Below are 21918 nucleotides of genomic sequence, written 5' to 3'. Positions count from 1 at the left end.
CAACGGTGAACTGGGGTAGTGTGTATAAGTTATATTTATATTCTTTTATTACACTTGCTAGTTGCAAAGCTACTTGAGGGCTGAAATAACTTTTTTACTCTTTGTTTTTCATTCTTCTTAGTGCCTGTTACTGATACCCATGAAACACTGAAAGTTTCATAATGATATCATGATGTTCTGTCTTCATTATATGCATGTCACTGTTGCCCACAAATTCGCTTCATTTTTTAAAATATGTTTTTAGTTGTAGTTGGACACAATACGTTTATTTTATTTTATTTATTTATTTTGTGAGGATGGATCCCAGCACCTCACAAATGCTAGGAGAGCACTCTACCACTGAGCCCCAACCCCAACCCCCTCCCTCCATCTTTTAAAGAATATTATAAAAGGACTCAATTCATAACATTAAATTTCCAATTCTGTCTTTGCTTTATCATGAAGAACAAATTTTTAAGAAGTTTGCTATGATAAAAGGTGAGACCTATAGCTAACCAACTGTTTACTATAGGAATAGAAAGTGCGATCTTGTTTCAACAAAGAATCTTCTTTTTTGGGCAGGGCAGAGAGTACCAGGGATTGAACTCAGGGGCACTTGACCACTGAACCACATCCCAAGCCCTGTTTTGTATTTTATTTAGAAGCAGGGTCTCACTGAGTTGCTTAGCACCTTCCTTTTGTTGACGCTGGCTTTGAACTCATGATCCTCCTGTCTTAGCTTCCTGAGCTGCTGGGATTATACTGTGCCTGGCTCAACAAAGAATCTTAATAACTTGGACCAATGGTTCTCAAATTATTCTCCTACACTTGGGTTTTGTATGTGATAAACCCATTCTACAACTAAAACAGAAATAATAATCTTTTCTGAAATGGCTAACTAATTAATACACTATATTGACAAATTGTTATATTTGGAAAATTTGGTTACTTCTTGAAGAAGAATGACTGAATTAATGGACAAATAGCAGGTTAATATTCATGGTCAATCTTAGACATGTAGTTATACTTGGCTCAGTGGGCTCATGTGTGTATGACTTAACTTTTGTAGTTGAAATATTAGTTTAAGGATTTAATATAGCTCTCTGCTAGATAAACTGTTTTTAAATAGAATTACATATTTAAATATTCTGAGATGCTATTACTATAACTTCTGAGGACTCTGCCAAATTTATTTTACTTTGGACAGTGGGAGGAATCCTTTGACTACCATAGTTGTAGAATAAGTCAGACATAAGTGGAGTGCCTACATTGCCCCAGGTCCAGTATTAGGGGTTAGTGACATGTAAACTTTCCTGCTAATATCATATAAAGTAACTAAGGAGCACTGCACACACTTGTTAAATGTCTAAAGTGAGAGGGAAATAGAAATGGTGGACAGTTGTCAAGGTCTGTAGACATCCTCTCAATGCCTACTTCTCGGGATGTTGTGTCAGCATCCCTAATCTTCAGAAGTTGGGTCCAGTGCTCAGGCACAATAAAAATTATGGTAAGTCCCTGGGAGGATAACCAAATTAAACTCTGGGAAGAACTTCCCATACCTTCCTATTTCATTAGATGATGATCCTGTAGAAAAAAATTCCCCCATTTCAGTGTGTGGTTGCTGTCCGGGTCAGGAATGTTTTGTTGAGCTCACTGAAAATACTTCCTTTCTCTATGTTGGTTTTTCAGTGTCCCATTGAAGAAGAGGGGTAGCATAAAAGTATACAAAAGTAGGAAAAATATGGGTTTTCAACTTGACCATGACAATGTTTTCAGATTAGAAACCCTTAAGGACTAGGTTGCTTGGGGATTACATAGGATGTCAGAAAGGTCAGGAATATAGGGTGACTGATTTTTAAATGGTATATTAGTTGCATTAAAAGTACTCAAAACATTTTCTCCAACCTTCATATTCTTTTGTGAATGATAGTCCTGTAAATGTGCCACAGTGTTTAAAAGTATGGAAAGACAGAGGAAATCGTGTATTTATTATACTTTTTTCTTCTGATTAGCAAAGGGGTAGATCTATTTCTTTCATATTTCTTTGGGGATGATGAGGATTTATTTTTTTCTGTTTCATAGAAGAATTTGAATAAATTAAGATAAAATTAGGCTTTATAAAATAGTAATAATAATAGTAACTATAATAATAGTAATAGCAAACAGCAGCAGAAAGCACAGAACAAAGTCCACAACTAGGCGTCCACTGCATGACCTTAAAATTAGAACCATTTCTCAAGCTCCTAAGACACCAAAGCACAGATGCACAGTGCATAAACAAATAAGTGAGCACATTAGTGGTGCCCTTAGAGGGTTTAAATCTTATTCTTGTAACCCCAGGAAGCTGACCAGAGAGAAAGGGGAAGAAAGAAGTACAGGATATTTATCTTTACGTTTTCGAAATGCTTTTGATCAGGAGAGCTGGAACAAGTTTCTGTGCTTTTGTGGGAACTACAAATGTTCCAGTGGAGGAAGCAAGATCAAGAGCAGTTTGCTCTTTCAGGGACTTCAAAGCCCATTCATCTAAAGATGTGGCCATTACCATTTTGGCTTCCTCGCTGTGCCTTGGATGGCCCTGTACTTTTCAAGAGGAAAGCCTTGCTGGGTTGGGGCCAGCTAAAATGTATTCCTTGGAGTGCAGTGTCCTAGAAAATCTGCCCTGCCTGGCCTGTGCTTTGTGATTATAGTCCCAACCAGGCTTGATCCTCACTCCTATTGGATGAGTCAGGCGCAGAGGTGAATGGGGCAGCAAGCCTGGACTACCCATTTTCTGCATCTGCTGCTCTTCCAGGTATGGAGAATTGTAAACATAAGATCAAAGTTGGGTCCTATCCACCAGGTACTAGGTCTATGATCTCTGTAGGCAGCTGCTTTATGGTACTAAGAGGTGAGTGGAGGCTGGGGAAATCAAGCAAGCAAACAAACAAACAAACAAAATCTGTCATAGCTGTGCATCCTATTTAGTCCTGCTTTGGTCACCAGTAACAGGGGATTGCTCTCTTCACTGTTAAGTCAAGCTCTGGGATTTGGATTTGTTCATGGAATTTAGATCTATTCTGGAAAAAAGCTACACAAAAATTTTCCAATCCCAAACCAAAAGTAAAACCAAAGCCAAAACAGCACAAAAAGCAAAGGGCAATGCCCCAATAGTGTTGCTCCCAATGATCCTGCTTCTATAGTTTGGAGTTATTCTGGAGACTAGAGGCTGGTGTACCTTCCAGGAAATAGGGACTGCATCTTTCTTGTTTATTTCTGGGTCCCTAGGGCCCTGGCACACATTTAAATATCTGTGGAATGAATGATTAAATCAGGGCTTTGTTGTATCTTCTATTTATTATGTGATCTTGGACAAATTTCCTCTGAAATCAAATATTTGATTTCTCCATTCTCAAAGATGGTACGTAGCCCACCCTTGAGAATCACACAGGGGAATGTTAAGAATGAGTCCTGAGATAGTGTCCACTTGAAACTGGATATGTATTGGGTGCTTCTGGTAGTATGTTCAATAAGTGGTTACTCTTTTTTTCTTTTGAATTGAGTGTATTCCACTTGCCACGTCACCCTGACAGTTGAGTCCACTTTTGTGTGCTTTAGTAAGTGAAGATAATAATGCTGACATCCTAAATTTCCACCTCTGACAAGTGAGGAGTAGGCACAAAGCTCATCATTCAGGAAGGTCCTTTGTAACTCTATGATTTTATTCTGTTCTACTTTCTAGGACTGATCTGAGAATTGTACTGCACCGTGAACAGAGTGACAGTGACATTGCATTTCTTTAAATGTTTAATAGGCCTCTCTATTTCCTCTGTTCTTAACTGTCTGAGGTAGTTTATGTTTTCCTTTTATATGCTGCACAGGCAAAATTTTACTCAGAGTCACTTTGAAAAGTCACATGACATGAAACATAATTCTCATTTAAATATTTACTTTTGAAAGTTGGGATACCATGACTCTTTCACATAGAAAATTTATTTAATTAAAAATTTGCTTTCAAACATCATATTCTAAGGTTTGGGATTTAAGTTCCACCTTCCAAAGTTCGAGTGTTGCATGCACCACTTTGTTCCAATTAGTTGAGCAAGTGGCCCAGGAGCATTGAAGGGATAATAAAATGGAACACAAAAAGAAGCATATCTTAAACCTTTTGATAAGCATTTCCTTAATATCTAGTATGTGCCAGAAGTTGTGTTCAGTTCAGTGTTTGACATCAAAGACATCCTATCCCCAGAGCCTTTGTGTATGTCTAAAAGCAACACTAGATTTGGTAAACTAGATTTCAATCATGGCCCTGCCACTAACCAGATGTATGACCATAGGAAAATGGGTTTCATTTTGGGGAGTTGCCTCTACAAGATGGTGATGAATATCTTCAAGCTCTAATGGTATTTGGTTTTACATTTATCTCAAAGGAAACGATAGAACATAGCTGAAGGAGAGTGCTTAGGTAAAAGCAAGCCATTTCAGAAGTCATATAGTACACTTTTCTTTCTTGAAATTCACTTGTTAATAAATAAAACATATACATTAAATTTTCATGAAAGAATCACCTTATAAATCTGTTGATTGATTTTTTTTCGTTCCTCATTCCTTCAGTAAACATTTATATAATGCCTCTTCTATGCCCGAAACTGTTAGGTATTTGAGATAAGAGATGATATATATGTTCTGTCCCTTGGAAGAGCTCACAGTTCTGGCAATAGAGATGAGAAGAAAATCCTAGTTTGGTTGTGAAATGCTGTTCATAGTAAATAAATATTTACTGAGCACCTATTATGCTGGGAACACACGAGTGAACAAAATCAGTAATGACTTCTGTTTTCCTGAAGCCAAAATGCTAGTGTGAGGATCAAACAATAAAGAATAAACACGAAAGTAATAAATGATGTGTGTAGCAGGAGATGAAAAAACCATGAGATCAAAAGAAAGAAGAGCAGGTTAAAGGGAAAAGGGGGCAACTGTGGTGGGAGGGACGCCCTGGAGTTTTCCGGCAGAGGAGGTAATAAATAAATAAAGACAAGAGGCAAGCAAGGGAGCTGATTAGCCCAGGGATATGTGGGGAAGAGCACTATAGTCAGAGAACTGGCTGAAAAAAAAAAAAAAAAAAAGCCCTGGGGTACAAACAGTGCTTGATGGTGTGCAGTGAGAAAGAGGGAGCTTGAGGGACACCAACAGAGCTGAGGGGCGGGGGCAGGTCCAGCAGGGCCTCTCAGGCCTGACCGATCATGTGACGCCTGAGAACTCCTTGGAGGGTGTGAGCAGAGGAGAGACTTGCTGTGCCTTACATTTTTAAAGGGCATTCTGGCTGTCAGGTAGAGAATAGATTGTGGAGGCTGGTTGGAGGTAGGCTTAATTGGAAGGATAATACCGAAATGTAGACTAGAGGTGTTGGTGGCTGGGACCGTGGTGGTGGTCATAGCCATTGTGATGATGAGAAGCGATCAGATCCTGGATCCATGTTGAAGGTGGAGCCAACAGGATATTTTGGCAGATTGGATGGAAGGTATGAGGGAAAGCAAAATGCCAGAACAATGCTGGAAAATGAGGAGGGGCACTTAATTCAGTTTAGAAGTTCAAGTTAAGTTTCCTTAGCAAATATCAAGTAAATTGACTATTGAAGACACATAAGAATAGAGGCAGATATGGCAGATGGGAGCAGGGCGAGAGTGTTCTAGGTGGAAGAACTGATATATTCAGATGGTAGGAAGGCAAAACAAAGGCATAACAAACATATCTGGGGGAACTACATGTAGTTTCAGTGGAAAGAAGAGTGAATGTGGGGTATACATGGGATCCAATCCATGTCAGAAAGCTCACTATTTAGAAGAAATTTAATAAGGCATAGCTCTTCAAAATCTATTTTGCAAAAGGAATATTTAAACTGTGTTAACTTTAAACAAAACTCATGTTGACCAATGCTTGTATTACCTAGTAAGAAAACACCAAACATCAGAGCATATTTTAAACTCTGTGGTTAAAATACTCAGGAGGCCTAGCTTTTTCATCCTGTAAAGGTGAGAATTATTAGAGAATTGGTTACCACTGTCCCTTTTCAGAAGAATCTTGGAGTAAATGCATTTGGAACAGGCAGATGGCTGAAAGAACTTTTTTTGGCCCAACTGAGCAGATTTAGTGTCTGTTAAGTGTTTACTATGTGCCTAGTCCATTGCATCAATATTCAAGTTAGAAAAATAGAGATAACATATCATAAAAAAATGCCAAGCACCTGTTTTGCAATAGTTGACAAAGTAAAGAAACTTGATACTTTTTCAATCATAAGTCAGTAATATGACATTTATGCTTATAATCTTTAATCTATATCTAAATTAAAAATATGTATATATTTAGTCATATACAGGTTACTATGAACTCAAATTGTCATACTATGATCTCCATTCTCTTCTATTTATGTACCTCCTAGTAAAGTGCTAGGTTCTTACAGTCAATCTTCATCTTTTGAAAAAAATCTACTATTCAGCTAATTTAATATCTTGGTACCCTCCCATTAATTATGAATCATCTTGTCTAATTCTCATTGCTAAACATATTCACCTTGTAGCTGATATACATTTCCTCTATTTTCTATAGTTTTAACCTGCTTTTCATCTTGTTGCTCTCTTCAGAGATGGAGAGGGACTGGTAATGTATGGCAAATTGAAAAGGTTAAAGCAGCACTTTGTGGTCAGGTATGCATAGCCAAACTGAGTTGTTGAACTAGAGCTAGTGATTGAACAAGACAGACAAAAAAGAAGATACTTTTGTTTTATTTATCTTAATAATGGCATTATTTCTTCACTTTTCTTTGGCTTTTAAAACCCAAGCAGTCAGATGAAGGAAAATGTTTTGGTTACATAAATTACCTTGCAAAGGCTCTCTGAAATCTTGAGCTTTCGTGTTGATAAGTGGATATATTTGTCTATTTTCATCAAAGGATTAATGAGCAAACTAGAAAAAGTTAATTAATAAATGTGATGAATAAAGATAAATGGTTATCTCAAGAGTAGTTTGAAGGTGTTATGTACTGAATTATCTTAAGAATTAAATGCATTGTAGATGCTAATTTTGGATAACCCAGAGTTCATTTACTTTTAGAGTAAAGGAATTCTTTTTTAATGACTCTAAGATTCATTTATCTTCTGGATATGTCAATCAGAAGTGATCTGGAATTTTGAGATGAATGTTTATTTAGTACTATTTATATTTATATGTGTATATATGTTATTGTTTCTATATGAATCAATACACATGTGGGAATGCAGAGTGCAAAAATTTACGACAACTTTTAATAATCATTCTAATGGTAAGAGGTTATTTCTATCAGATGAATAAGAGGAAAGAGTGACAGTATGGATTTGTATTGCTTTTGTCTCCCTTTGGGGAGAGTGAAGAAGACAAGTTATGCAAAAAAAATGCATGATGGCATTATTTGTGTTTATTTTCAAGGCTGCCTGTGGGTGAGAATTCCAGAATAGGAGCTAATGTTCACAGACTTCTCTTGCCTACTGCCAGCAATTTTTGCAGACCACTGTACTTCTTTATTTTTTTTAAATTTTTATATTTTTAGTTGTAGTTGGACATAATATCTTTATTTTATTTATGTATTTTTATGTGGTGCTGAGGATTAAACCCAGCACCTCACATATGCTAGGCAAGCACTCTACTGCAGAGCCACAACCCCAGCCCAGACCACTGTACTTCTGAGGCACCACCTTTAATATGGATGTGACACCTTCCAGTTTTGCTTCAATGATAGTAACATATATGTGTATACATTTTCAGGTCTTAGATGATAAATAAATTGATAAAGACTATGTAGTCTTGAATGATGCCCTAAAGCATGAAAGATTATTAGCAATTTAGGCAAACGCAAGTATTGTATCATTTTTGTTTGTGTCTAATATTAATTACCATTTTATGATTTGCATTAAGCCTGAGTTCCCGGAACTAGTCCCTTAATGAAACGATATCTTAGTACAGAATGCAAACCTAAAGATTTTTCTTTTACATGTTAAAGATGCATTAAAATAAAATACAGCTGGGCAGAGTAGTGCATGCCTGTAATCTCAGCAATTTGGGAAGCTAAAGCTGGAGGATTACAAATTCAAGGCCAGCCTCAGCAATTTAGTGAGGCCAAACAACTTAGCAAGACCCTGTCTTAAAATAAAAAGTAAAAAGGTCTAGGGATGTATCCCAGTGGTAAAGCACCCCTGTGTTCAATCCCCAGTATAAATAGATAGATAGATAGATAGATAGATAACAAAACAAATGACTATATTTAGAAATACTCAGACCATATTTAGAAATAAAAGAAGAGGCAGCAAAAGTGTCTTAGAGTGTACTTTGCATGGTCACTACTGATCAAAATGACTTCCATTAATCTTCAATTTGATTATATATATTAAAACTCTCAGAAAAAGTTTCACTGAACACCATAAATCGAGAAAAACCACAACTCTTAAAACCTATAGGGAAAGTTTTCTGTATAACAGAAGAAATAAACTACAATCTCTGGGTATCTTTTCAGTTTTGCCATTAATTAAGCATTGGGAAAAGTGACTTTTTTTCTCTCTCACCCACTGTGAAAGTTATGAGATTCTTTTGCTCAGTCTCCCTCAAGGAAGGCTTGGAAGTTCATGTTCCTTAGACAGCTGCCAATTCTGCTAAAGGAGATTAAATGGCCATGTCACATGTGTCATATCCTGCAGCTAACAATGAGAAAGAGCAAATGTAGCATGGCCCACATCTGGGCAGCTACCACAGTGGGGCCATCAGTCTAGGGGGCCTTTGATTCTCATATACTAAATCAACTAAGATTACTTAAAAATAAGTAAAAACCTCAAAAAGCCTTCATATTGTACCTTGAATATATGTTCAACAGTTTGAACTTTTGTGGCTCTGAAACAAGGATTTCTGGTTGGGGACAAAGGTATTAGTTCCTGTATGATTCCACCTGTTTGCACCATAGAAGATGATTAAAGGTGCCTTGCTTACCTGTGAAATTGATTTTCAGCAAGTAATCCTTGTACAGCTTCTTTCCATCCAGGATCTTCATTGCATCGCAGAGCTTGGTAGTGTTAGGACAGAGGGTGCGCTGCATTTTGTGCAGGGCATGGGCCATGGCATAGACAGCATTCACCACAAACATGATCTTGGATTCTTGCTCATAGTTGCTGCTGTCAATGGCCAGGTGCTTGTCGCAAACCCGCCTGTGGTTTCTCTTGTTCTGGAGGCTACACTGGAACTTCTGTTCCCAGAAGTCCCGAAACCAGGGGTTGCGATGATTGTTGTAAGGGTTGAGACTCTGGAAATAGCGGTCGAACTGGCGGACAGGATGCGAGGCCAACTCCAGAGTGATGGCACCATATGCCACATGCTCGCTGCCTTTGACAATGCTTTCCTGTGCGCCCCAGCCATCGCTGGCTACCCAGGTGAAGGAAGCATTGACGCGGCTGGCTGCGGCAATGAGCTCGCGTGAATCGTCACTGCGCATGAAGAGGACCACGACTCGCGCATTGGGCTTCTGCAGCAGCTCGCGTATCACACTGTCATAGGACTTGCGGATGTTGGAGCGGCCCACCTTCTCTGCGGTCGCGATGCAGATATTGCGCAGGCGGGCTTCTTGCTCAAAGGCCTCAATCCCAGTCTCTCCGTAGTCGCCCTCAGAGGCCACAGTAGACACGTAGGTCCAGTTGAAGAAGCGCAAGATCTCGGCCATGGCTTTGGCTTGGTAGAAGTCGGGGGGCACGGTCCTGGCAAAGTAATCATAGCGTGATTTGTCGCTGAGTTTGGCACTGGTGGACGCATAGCTTATCTGAGGGATCTGGAAGAGCCTCAGCAGGTTTGCCACCTGGGAGAAGGAGAGAGAGGGAGTTCTTTCTTTAAAACTTCGAGGAAATTAAATGAATGAACATGAAAACTGATAACACCTGCCTTGCCTTTGACCAGTACCCTTTCATCTCTAGATCAGCACACTTTTTTTTTTTTTTAATCAGTTCTTGAGAGTATATCAGACCCTTCCCTGGATACTCTACTTGGATATTAGGAAGGTGATCCAAAGCAGGTAGTGCTTGCTCTGGGAAAGTGCATAGTACTAAATGAGAAGGGCACCACCTGGTAGAGTTTTCTAGACTATGGTAAACCCTAGACTAGGAAAATCTGTTCAGATGCCTTCAGTGTGGTTGTTATAAGTTTCTGGGGTCCTGCTAGAGCTCAAACAATGAACTACAGTGAATTGGCCAAATTCAGTTTTTAGACAACTTGGCTGCAGTTGTATAGAAAGAGCCAGGGTGTTTAATTCTCACTTCCCCCTCTTTTGCTAAAAACGGCAGTCTCTGAAAGAGTTTAATTTGGGAACTATGTGCCACATGGACAGTCCAAATTAGACATTTATTATCTAGGTTAAGCAAAAGAAAAAAATCAATTCTACTGAAATTCTATTTGGTCCACTCAAAAACTTAGGCATACACTGTTCTAAACTTTTGAAAAACTTGACCAACTTCTTCTGTTTTCATTTTCTTAAAAATTGATTCCGTTTGGACTATGTGAAGGGAAAACATACAAATATGCTATTTTTACAGTATTTTCAAAATTATAAATCAAAGAAGCACTGAGGACATTGTCAAAAATGAACCTCCTTCTTAAAAATGTTTAAAGCTTATTCTGAATCAAAATTTAAGTATCTTAAAAATCAGCTGTCAACAGTATTTTTATGTATTAATTGTAAAAATGAAAAGGAAAGTGACACTAGTTTAATGAGGAGGATTGCATAGAGCATTTATAGAAATATATAGTTATGAATACAAAATAATAATGTGTTTTTATTCTCCCAGTCTTCTGAAAACTTTTGTTTCTATACCTACTTTAGTTAAAATATATAATATTCTAAGTGGACGTTAATCAGAACAACTTGAATATTTTAATGTACTTTAAGTGCATTGAAATGAGTGCTTTGAAATTTTCCTTCTGGAAATTGTGGTTTCACATTTATATTTGACATGTAGGGAGCACAGCTTGAAATAGGCAGCTGTTAGCAAAGAGCACAAGCAACATAAAACAACTGACATCTGAGTCCTGATTAATCATCATTTCATGTGACAAAGGAAACCAGCAACCAAGTTCATACATAGCTACACAGCATGTTATTGAAGATCTGGCCTGCTATTAAAACTAACACTTGATATAGCCCAGAGCTATCAAAATGTTTTCCGTATCTTTTCAAATCCTGGTATTTCTCACTTAATCACAGATTGAATAGCCAGACAATTGAGAGCTTGACACAACATAATGAAAAATTAGAATTCAAAATATTTTTTTTTTTGCATTTGGCATTTCAGAATATGGGAAAATTTGGGAGAATGGAGGTGAATGGGTGGACGAAATCTAGTACGCCATGTATTTATTCTTTTCTTACAATCTGGGGGAAAACATGACCTATACTGACTCATTTGAAAACAGTAGTATTACTTGTTTACTCAGCCTGATTGAAGTGGCAGGTGGCACTGAGACAGTACTATCATTTATTCTAGAATGAGTACCTGGTTGCCATTGGATTAATGTGCCACTTTGACAGGCTTGGTGATAAAGCCCTATCTGTGCAGAGATTTGACTTCATTATGGACTCTCTTGGTAGCACTGGAGAGACCATCTCTTAATGCAATATAGGTACTTTATTCATCTTGAAGTATATTCATCAGGAACTGAACTTTTTAGGGAGACAGAGTATAAAATACACAGAGACATTATTTTCTGACAGGTAGGAACCACAGTGAAAAGATTCTAAATGGCTGGAACTTTCTTCTCCCAGAAAGGCTGGAGTAATGAAGTTGATAAAGAAAACATGTTCTTGTCTTTTGACTGCTAGAATACTATGGCTTCATGTCTACCTCTCTGGGACTTCTAAGAACAATTCACAATCAACGAAGAATACACAGGAAAATGAGTTTGACAACGAACTTGAGATATAATGACAACATGGAAAAGTGCACAATGAACTGAAGCCTGTATAGGAAGACTGTGGGCTAGAATAAAACCGCAATCATTGCCATCATTAGGAAAGTTATATATAACTTTGTGCATGTGTGTTTAATGAGGAGACTACAACCAACTCTAGGAAAAGAAGACATGTTTGGTGAATTAAAACATTAAGATGGAACTCTAATAAATATGTATAATCTCAATTTGATCACCTATATGAATAGCATGGGCCAATAACATAGTTCAAAGTTATGATATTCAGACTTACATTAAAAATACATTTAATACAAATAAGTAATCAAGCCAAGCAGCATAGAACTACTTTTATCATAGTGAGTTGTTCCTTTTAAAATTAATTTCTTTAGATTATAAGAATAAACATGATTAATTTAAAAATAAATACTACAGAAGGTAGAAGGCAGTAGATTATTAATGTCTTTTCTTTCCTTCCTTCCCCTCCCTCACCTTATACCAACCTGATTTCTAGAGAAGAACAATGTTCATAGTTTGTTTAATACATTTTAAAAATGTGTTTGTTCTGTTGTAAAACCAGTTACCAATGTATTGAGTATGTGTATATATTGTCTTCTTTGATATTTATAACATCCCTTTGTGGTGGATATTATTATCTCTATTTTAATATGTAAAAACTGAGTTCTACAAGGTGAGGAAACATTTCATAGTTGTTTGGCTAGAATATGGAAGCAGATTAAGATATAAAACCAAGTCTTTTGACTTCAAGTACCATGGTCACCCCTTTACAACTTCTTCTTGTCCTTACACTGTGTGACCATCACCTGAGACTTAAAGCCCAGAAAGACAGGCAGATGGGAAGAACAAGAGAGCAATGTCATGATACATACCATAAATTGCTTAACTGCTATTAGTAGGAGCTTTCTTTTTAATGTAAAATTTTAAATTAGGTTTGGGAGGGGGTATCCAGGCAGTTGTCAGCTGAGTCCTCTGTTCTATTTGTCTAAAAGTTGAGCATTTAAAACATTCATTACTGTCCATATGGTTTCTTTGAGAAAGCATGAAGAAATAAGGGAAACTCCTACACACTGGACATTACTTTGAATGGTAAAGGAAGAATCATTTTATGATAGGGAAGTAATGTGAAATCTTGAAAGAAAGTTACCCAACATGTTATTATTAGTAGGAGAGGAGGAAGGAAAACCAGGATCTAGTTATAGCTGTTTTAGAAAAAAAGCATTTTAAAAGAAGAGATATGCTTCATATAGACACAGATTCTAAAAACGAATATAGCATAAGAGAGAGGAAGATTTAAAAAATAATTCATATAATACAGAATAGTTTTAACAAGACATAGAGGATAAGAGCTCCAAAAAATATGCTGGGTTGTTGGCTTGCACTGGGACATTTGATTGTGAAAACAACTAGTGACTGGAGATGGTAGATATGTTGGGGTCATCCCCATGCACAATATAAAAGACCAGCATGAACCTGTGAGAAAGAGAGGCACAAAAGCATAGAATGTGGAAATGGAACAATTTTTTTGTTGTTGTCATTATCTTTTGAAATTATGTTTCAGAAGAAGATGTGTAGGAAGAAATAGAACTAATGGATAGGAAAGTTGATTCTATATCAGTAAAAGAAAGTCACTGTTCAGACCCTCTTGCTTTCTCATTCTCCCCATTAAGGATGAATCTAACATAGAAATAGTAATATAAGTAGTATGAAAAGGCTAACTCACACTAAGGTAGGAGAAAAACCATAAGAAAAGTTCCTAATCATATTGTGTTTGTCTTTAGCAAGGAGTTTTGGAAGAAATTTTAGGTTAAATCATGGAATCGTTATAAACAGTCATTGAGAAATCAATGACAGGATGACTGAGGATAAAAGGGGGTGAAGAAGGGAAAACTCAGAAAATATAAATCAAAAATAAGTATAAGTCAACGAGCATGATATGTTTTCCTAGCACTGAATTTTCTAAGAGAGAACATATAAACACTTAGAAATGAATCAGGCAATTTTTAGGAGTCAGCAAGGGTTCACTGAGAGTGAATTCTTTCAGAAAGACTTCTTTTCAACATTCATTGAACAGTTTAGGCAAGAATTGTAGCTAGGAGGACCATGTCTTCAACAAAGTATTGGTGACATTACTTGGATTTGTGGGTGAAATGAAAAGTTATAGGAGTTGGATAACTAAGTTAAATATATTCAAAGAGAGCAGCTTTGAAGAAAGCTGTATATGGTGGTCCAGTAAGATTGATTGTTTTATCAATGCTGTTGGAGAACATATAAATAAGTTCCAAGGTATTACATTTTAAAGCTGGAAGGAACCAAAAAAGATAATTTAAGTCTTTTGCTTTGTAGGGAAGGAAATAGAAGTTCCCAGGGTAAAATGTCTTTACCAAATTTTTATAACCAAGGGTAGAAAAGCTAAAATTGGGGTCTCGCCATTTGATTTCCCCAAAGGACAAGGCTCTCTCTTTGGAATCCAGGTGATATTACATAGGATGAGATACAAGTTTCCAGATTTAAGAGAAAAAAATCACACAAGTGATGAGATAAGAAGAAAACTAGGGAAAATGAACTTACAAATGAAAAGTTGAATGTTGAAGTTTGGCATGTCCAAGAAATCACTTTAGATTTCAATGTGGAATTTCTCAAAAGTGGACAGAGTAGATCTATTTCAGCCTTCCCATTATCTAAGTTCCTGTTCTTGGATATTCTTTTTGAGAAACCTTTTTAAAAATCTCTGATATTTTTAATAGTCCTAATATTTTTGTGCCAGCTACTATTTTACCTGTTGTAGATGTGTTGTCTCCTTAATTCTTGTAATGATCTTATGGGCTAGGAATCTATCATTATTCAATTTTACAGATTGAAGAACTGAGGTACAACATGCCTCAGGATTTTACTGGAAACTTCAAGGAGTTAGAGGAAGGATTTGATCCCATGAATTCTGAGACTACCTACTGTACTCCCTTTTCCCAGATTAACTCAGTCCACTTTGCTACCCAAGCTCATAACTGATTCATCTCACAATAAAGCTGTGATGATACACTTCAAGGTATAACATACTTGTCTATCTTTATTTCTGAAACCATAAACTCCTTTATTTGAGGACAGCAAACTGTCATTTCTTGTTATCAAAAGTGTATTTTTTCAGTTTTCAGTCTGTGCTTCTTGGTGGCTCCATAAATGCCATTTACTGACTGACCATCAATGGAGATAATAGTGATCCTCTAAGAATCTACCGGGAAATTTCCACTGGGAGGATGAGAGTTTCGAGCCATAAATATCACCATTGAGTTTGCCTTTATCATTTATATGAGAAGCACCGTGACCTTATAGCAGAGCCCATTATTTCTTAGGGCCTGTGAGGCTCTATGCAGGTAAATGATATTTATCAGAGCCCTTTCCATGTGTAGTTGTATATTATTGTTTTATATTCAATATTCAAGTACTTTGGGTTAGCCATTTTCTTGGTGGTTTGAACTTGTCCAGGACTAGGAATTGCAATGTTTTCATTGTAGCATATCAAGTCACAAATATATTGACTTTTCTTTTTAACTGAAGAAGACATGTTTGGGATGCTAATCAGTGATTATTATGTTTTCCAGCAGATGCTATGTTCTAAAATAAGTGTTTTTGTCATTTTTCCATATTTATAGTTGTAAGCTGGGGTGGTTTAGGATGGGCTTCACCTTCCTAAATTTAAAACCAATTTCTCTAAATTATCTCTGTATAAACTAGGAATATACAAAAGGAAGTCAATATTATGTCAACTGGATCTGGCCATTATACTAATTCTCTTTAGACTGAAAAATGCATTTTTGTTCTGAGGAAAACAAACTAAGGCCTTATCATAAAGCCTTGGTTCTCAAACCATGTAGACCTAAAGTAAGATTCAAATAGATATATACTTCAGGTAGGCTTTGCCCAATGAACTGACACTAAGGCCTACTGGTAAAGCAGGGTTTTTTTTTTTTCTGGAGAGAAATGCATCTTGTATAGGATATAGAAGCAGCCAAATACTCAAGCTTGCATCAGTTGCTCACGCATTATTCTTACTTTAGGATTGTGCCAAATTTTACCCAATTGCTCTTTTAGGCATCCAAACCCTACTACTGTTTACTGATGGGAATTATGAGTTGCACACCAATTTATTTGAGAGTTTTACTTCTCTTGACAATTTTTAAGCAAGTCACAAGGATTCTTCTTTTTAGGATTTCAAGTGCCATGCTTTATTTCAGTGATCCTGTGATCATGAGAGCAAAAGGGTGTGAACTCTGAGAAGGACCTCAGGCAGTCCTCTATTCTTTTCATGTTGTGAAAAAAGAGAATGTCAGATGGAAAATTTCAGAGTCAACTGTGAGCATGCACATCAGTCCTATGGTCACTCTTCCTATTCAGGATGTCCATGATATGCCCATTTCAAACATGAGTTTTGTGCCTTCTGTCGTGACAATGCCAACTATTTCTAATAGAAAACAAAAAGGATTATGCACATTTATAGTCACTAGACTTTAAAAAGAGTTTTCACTAAAGAAATTTTCCTTACTCTCAAAAGTTATGGGCTTCTGAGTCTTGTGCTAATACATTAAAGGGAACAGCAACAACTGGTTTTTATGTGGACCTATGCTCAGCTACAAAAATTCCAGATGGCAAAGAGGCATCAAGTGCTTACTTCCAAGAAAAATGCTATTTACAGAGCTGAACTATATACATTTTTTAAAAGTTGGTGTTGCTGCTGTCTTAAGAATCTGGAGACTTGATAATAACCTCCATGGATTTGCCTTTGTATTCTGTGCTGTTCACAGTTCATCTCTCTTTGGGGCTGTTCTCTAAGAATAAGCCTACACCTTTAATTGTTTTGTCACACATGACTGTGCTGAATGTTTTGTTTTGTTCTTTCAGTTAAATGCTTATATTTGAGCCTGGAAGAGAACCATTGAGGGCTACCCTTTGAACCATCTGTTACCTTGTAGCCCAAGTTATCATATAAAAAAAAATTCTAGAAATTTTGATGCTAGGAATCCTCAGTGCCCTTTCTATTTAGAATGATCAAGTCAAACTATTAACCATACAAAATCCCAGATTGGCTTGTATTTTAAAGTGGAACTGGAGGTGGTAGATAGTTGAGAAACTGCCTGAGGAATTCAAGCTGTTCACATCACATGAGTTTTCTGCTCATAGAGGATGCCAATCATATTGTTATTGTAGGAAGGATTAGTCACTTTTTTGGGCCATATCTGCATCACATCTGGAAACATTTTCCATTGAAATAAGTTGACTACAGTTCATGTGTTAAGGTCAGGGATTAATCTTGATTTAATCATTTAATGAAATATAGCAAATGTCAGTTTACTTAGTAGAATCTGCAAAAGTCATCAACTCTACATTCCAGGACCCCCCAAAATTCATGGGTCAAAGTTCCATATTGCCATTCCCATTCAATAGCATGACTCAGTCTCAGTCATGTTCCATGAGTATTCCAAACAAAGAACTCCTTAATAGAAGCAGAAACCTGAAAAATGGTTCACAGCTACCATGATTTGTGTCCCAAATCTTTCCTGAAACAATTGCATTCAAAACCTGTGGTGTGCAATCTAGATTGTCATGTACTTTACATTTTCTTCTTCATTTGAAACTAAGGGATTCATGAATAGTGAGGTTATCTATTTTGGTATTCTCATGGCTCATCATTGAGACTGAAATGCCACACAGACCAAGAAGGATTCCTCGAATCACATTAGTGCAGAAGACAAGCATTTTAAGTCCTGACAGGGTTTTCACCATGACAATGCCACTCCACATTCAACAAGGGTCTGTCTTGCTCCCATGCTAACAAGAAATTATCTCAGAAATAACCTTTTTTTTTTTTTTTAAATTCAGACTCAGCAGGTACTTAGAAGAAAGAAAAGGAGGCATTTTGCCCACTGGAACAGTCTTTATCTCTCTTTGCTCCTCTTTTTCCCCCATGATTAATTGCAAGAGAAAACATGGAACTGAATTGGCTTGGGTTCTGGACACTGATGATGGGGTCAAAAGGTCTATGTCATGTCTCACCCAGAGTGTTTGTGCTGGCCAGCAATACCTGTGAAAGATAACTCCCAGGGCGACTTGACACCAACAGACTTGTCAAAAACATGTCCCTTAGTGCCTTAGGTATTGATTTTTGACAATGTCCCTTGAAGATTTAACATAGTTACAAGTTGATGCAATCGTATTTATATGACCCCTGAACTCACTTGTAATAACAATAATATGACAAAGACAGCTTTATCAATAAAAAAGAGGCATTGCAATCCTTGTTGGTGGTTTAAAGAATACAAACATGGGAGCTGAAGGCTGTAGCCTGTTTCCTTAAGTGCTCATTATTTACTAAAGAAGTCCCACGGTAATTTAGAGCACAGAGATATACACTGTTTGTGGCAAACAAAACTATGACATTTGGAATGATTTCTTTGTTAACTATTCATTAATTCAACAGAGCTGTCAGGCTTAAAAGGAAAAAAGTGTCATGGCTGAGTGCATAGAGCTGGAATCAGACAAGCCACAGGCCAGCATTAGAACCCTAGCTTCTTCCTTCACTAGCTGTGTGGCCTTAGGCCACTTATTTTAACTCCATGTACTTCAGTTTCTTCATCTGTACAAAGAGAATAGTAATTCCTGGCTTAGGAAGTTATATGAGGTTTAAATTATAATGTATAAGAATCCCTTAACTCATTGACTATAAAAGTGATAGAGAAGATGACAATGTCTAACTCAGTCACTCATTCAGCCAACTTTGATTGATGCCTATTATACAAGATATTCTTTTAAAATGAGGGCATTGTGCCTTCATTATCCTCAAGGAGGTTATCATTTTCTAGGATACAAAAAAAAACCAGCCAAAGATAAAATTTTGAGATATATGTATACAAGCTCATGTAAAACTCAGGTGAAAGAGCAACTAATTACACTCAGGTAAGATATGGCCATAACATTTAGGCACGATTCTGAAAAATAAGTGGAAGTCTTATAAGCAGAGAAAGGGAAAAGGAAGTTTTTAGGTAGAGGAGACAACACAGAGAGACATTCACACTGCTTAATAGTACCAGATCCTTCTGTGTCATCACGGTACCCAGTACCTCACAGTGATTAGTAGAAGGCAAGGAAGCATAGGATTGTGGTTACATTGCCAACATATTTTATGTGCCATTATAAGTATTTTGATCTTTATTATTTAAGAGATAAAGAGCCATGAACATTTTTTAGGGAAGGGAATGACATGAACAAAATTATATTTTAAAAAGACTACAGTGGATGACATCCAACTTGGAAAGAAAAAGTCTGGAAAGGATCAGTAGACAGATTAAAGATTTATTCTCATTTAGACTATGAGTTCTTGAAGGCAGGAACCTCATATTTCCAATAACACTGAAAAAGTTAATAATAGAAATACCAGTATTGGGGGTTTAGAAAAAACTTGAGTCTGCCTAAACTATTTTATTGGTTGATAGTCATTATTCAGGTGCTCAGGTTTTAATTTGTGCCATTATAGGATAGCTTGAATCCTTGGAAGGAAGCAGGTCATAAATTTTTATAGTTGTTGAAAACTGTAGAAAGGCTCAAGAATTTTTAACTTTCTGAAAGCATCACAGAAAAGATAACACAAAGACTTTCTTTAGTGTAGAAATAAGAGCTGAGAGGCAAATAGACATTATAGCTGTTGAAATTTGCCTGGTGACAACAATCTACATTATCATTGCCTTTCTTCAAATCTTATATGAGTTATATATCTAAGACAACTATGTAATCATGAACAATATATATTTAATGAATCTGTTAAATATTGTTGGAAAGTTACTTTTTATAGAAAGTTTCTGGACAAATTGTACATCACATGCCACTAAATATGTTCCACATTGGGACAGCTTCATTACCTGGTTTATCTTCTAAGAAGCCCCACTGTAAACCTGTGACATCCATCCAAATTGGAGGCATAGTTCCTGGAAGGAATCAACTAGTCACTGGGATGTACACCTTGCAAATTCAATCCTGTTAAATGATGGCATATTTCTCAACATGCTTTGCCATTCTAACCACCTGGCAAGGAAATCTGATCATTATTTGGAAGATAATTTAAAATTTCTTTTTTTAGTTGGAGATGGACACAATACCTTTATTTTGTTTATTTTTATGTGGTGCTGAGGATGGAACCCAGTGCCTCACACATGCCAGGCAACTGCTCAACCCTAGCCCTGGAAGATAATTTTTGAAAGTATCATTTTGATTGTATTTTCTCGTGTTGTACTTCCCTCTGTTGGAATGTAAAGTCAAAGAGCTGGCAAGAATTAAGACTTTGTCACTAGTAACAGAGGGATTTCCATAATATACCAGGTGGTGGTGTCAAAAATAGCAACATCACAATTTTAGTGTTTCAAGTCCTACTGATATACTGCCTGGAGTATCACTGTTTGCTTAGAATTTACCTGCAGGTGTTTCTGGAACACTGTGCTTAAATTCCCAAAGTCTACTAATTGGAAAAACACTCTGTGAGTTTTCAACTGCATGTTTTCATAGATCAGTAGAAGCACTTCTACTACATTAAATAACTGGACTTTCATTATTATCAACTGCTAAGAATTGGCTCTTTCTATATTGAAATAGTGAACCTTGTACATGTTGATCCATTAAAAGGCACATATTTAATAGCAATTTGAAAAGAGAACTTGGTGTCATTAAAGTCAAATCATGTCTTAATTAACAGAAAATCTTATTTCAATTAGTTTATTTATTAATCTCTAACCATAAAAGCCTTGCTAATATGTTAAGAATGTCTGTATCCCTTGCCTTTCAATCCATGGCTTCCATGATGGATATGAGATCTGCAGCATAAGCCTGGTTCATGGGTCCTTCTATTGCCCTGTGAATTGATGACCTGTGAAGAGTGGTCCTGATGGTAACCTCTTGTCTTTCACTAGTTTCTAAATAAATACATGACAGAAGGGGAATTAATTAAGGAACAAATTAACTCCAAAGCAAAGGGGGAAAATAATATATCTTAGACAATTACTTCTGATGAGAAATTTCTACAATGAAACTATGTTAGCAGAAGCATTTTTAATTGCTGGTTTTGGTTCCTCCCACACTGTGATGAAGTCCTTGAACATCATTGCCCTTCCTTGCAGGAGGCAAAGCAAGAGCAACAGAGGGAGGTTTCATAACAGCTTTTATGAGATTGCTTTACAATGAAAAGTCTGGGAAGAAAATAAATTTTAAAATTCTGAGATAACTTTTGAGTAAAGTTTTCTGAAGCTTAGATGATGTGAGGGAGTGATGTGGACAGCAGTGTGGGTGGCAAGCTATCTAGATTCGAAGGATCTCACTACTTGTAAACTGATAGAAACTTGAGGTTGGTACTTAACCTTTGTGAGTCTCAATTATTTTTGAAATTGTTCCACTTAGTCTGGAGATGTTAAAAGAAACCAACAAAACAAAATGAAAAATGAACAGATAATAATATCTGCTAAAATGTTGAATGCTTATTAGCTAAAGCATTATTTTTGTTGCTTTTTATGTATTTTCTTATTTAATTCCCATGATAATTCAATGAAAGGGGTATTGTTATGGTTTAAATGTGAGGTGGTCCACAAAAGCTTATTTGTGAGACAATGTAAGAAGATTTAGAGAAGAAATGGTTGGGTTACAAGAGTATTAACCCAATCAGTGAATTTATCACCTGATGGGATTAATTGGTAATTGAAGGCAGGTAGGGTGTGGCTGGAGGAGGTGGAGCATTGGGGGAGTAACTTTGAGGTATGTATTCCTATTTGGCTAGTGGAGATGGATCTGTCTGTTTTCTGTCATCATGTGAGCTGTTTCCCTCTGCACACTCTTCAGCCATGATGTTCAGCCTCACCTGGAGTCTCTGGGGGGATGGAGCTGGCTGTATTATTGATTTGGACCTCTAAACTGTGAACCCCTAAATAAGCTTTTTCTCCTAAAATTGTT

General features: G+C 36.7%; 1 protein-coding gene across 4 annotated transcripts in view; it reads right to left on the bottom strand.

Moving 5' to 3' along the window:
• Positions 1-21918, bottom strand: part of Grm3 (glutamate metabotropic receptor 3) — a 212673-nt gene that overhangs the window by 56359 nt on the left and 134396 nt on the right. For all 4 annotated transcript variants that reach the window (XM_058576087.1, XM_058576088.1, XM_058576089.1 and 1 more), the window contains one exon: positions 8968-9823. In XM_058576087.1, coding sequence (XP_058432070.1) covers positions 8968-9823 — 856 coding nt within the window. The remainder of the gene's footprint in view (positions 1-8967; positions 9824-21918) is intronic.

Source organism: Marmota monax, unplaced genomic scaffold, assembly GCF_021218885.2.
Source record: "Marmota monax isolate L192 unplaced genomic scaffold, Marmota_monax_Labrador192_F-V1.1 WCK01_AAM20220418_F8-fsc00139, whole genome shotgun sequence".
In the NCBI taxonomy this organism is placed as follows: domain Eukaryota; kingdom Metazoa; phylum Chordata; class Mammalia; order Rodentia; family Sciuridae; genus Marmota; species Marmota monax.
The sequence above is the reverse complement of the archived record's forward strand: the minus strand, read 5'-3'. Positions and strand labels throughout refer to the sequence as shown.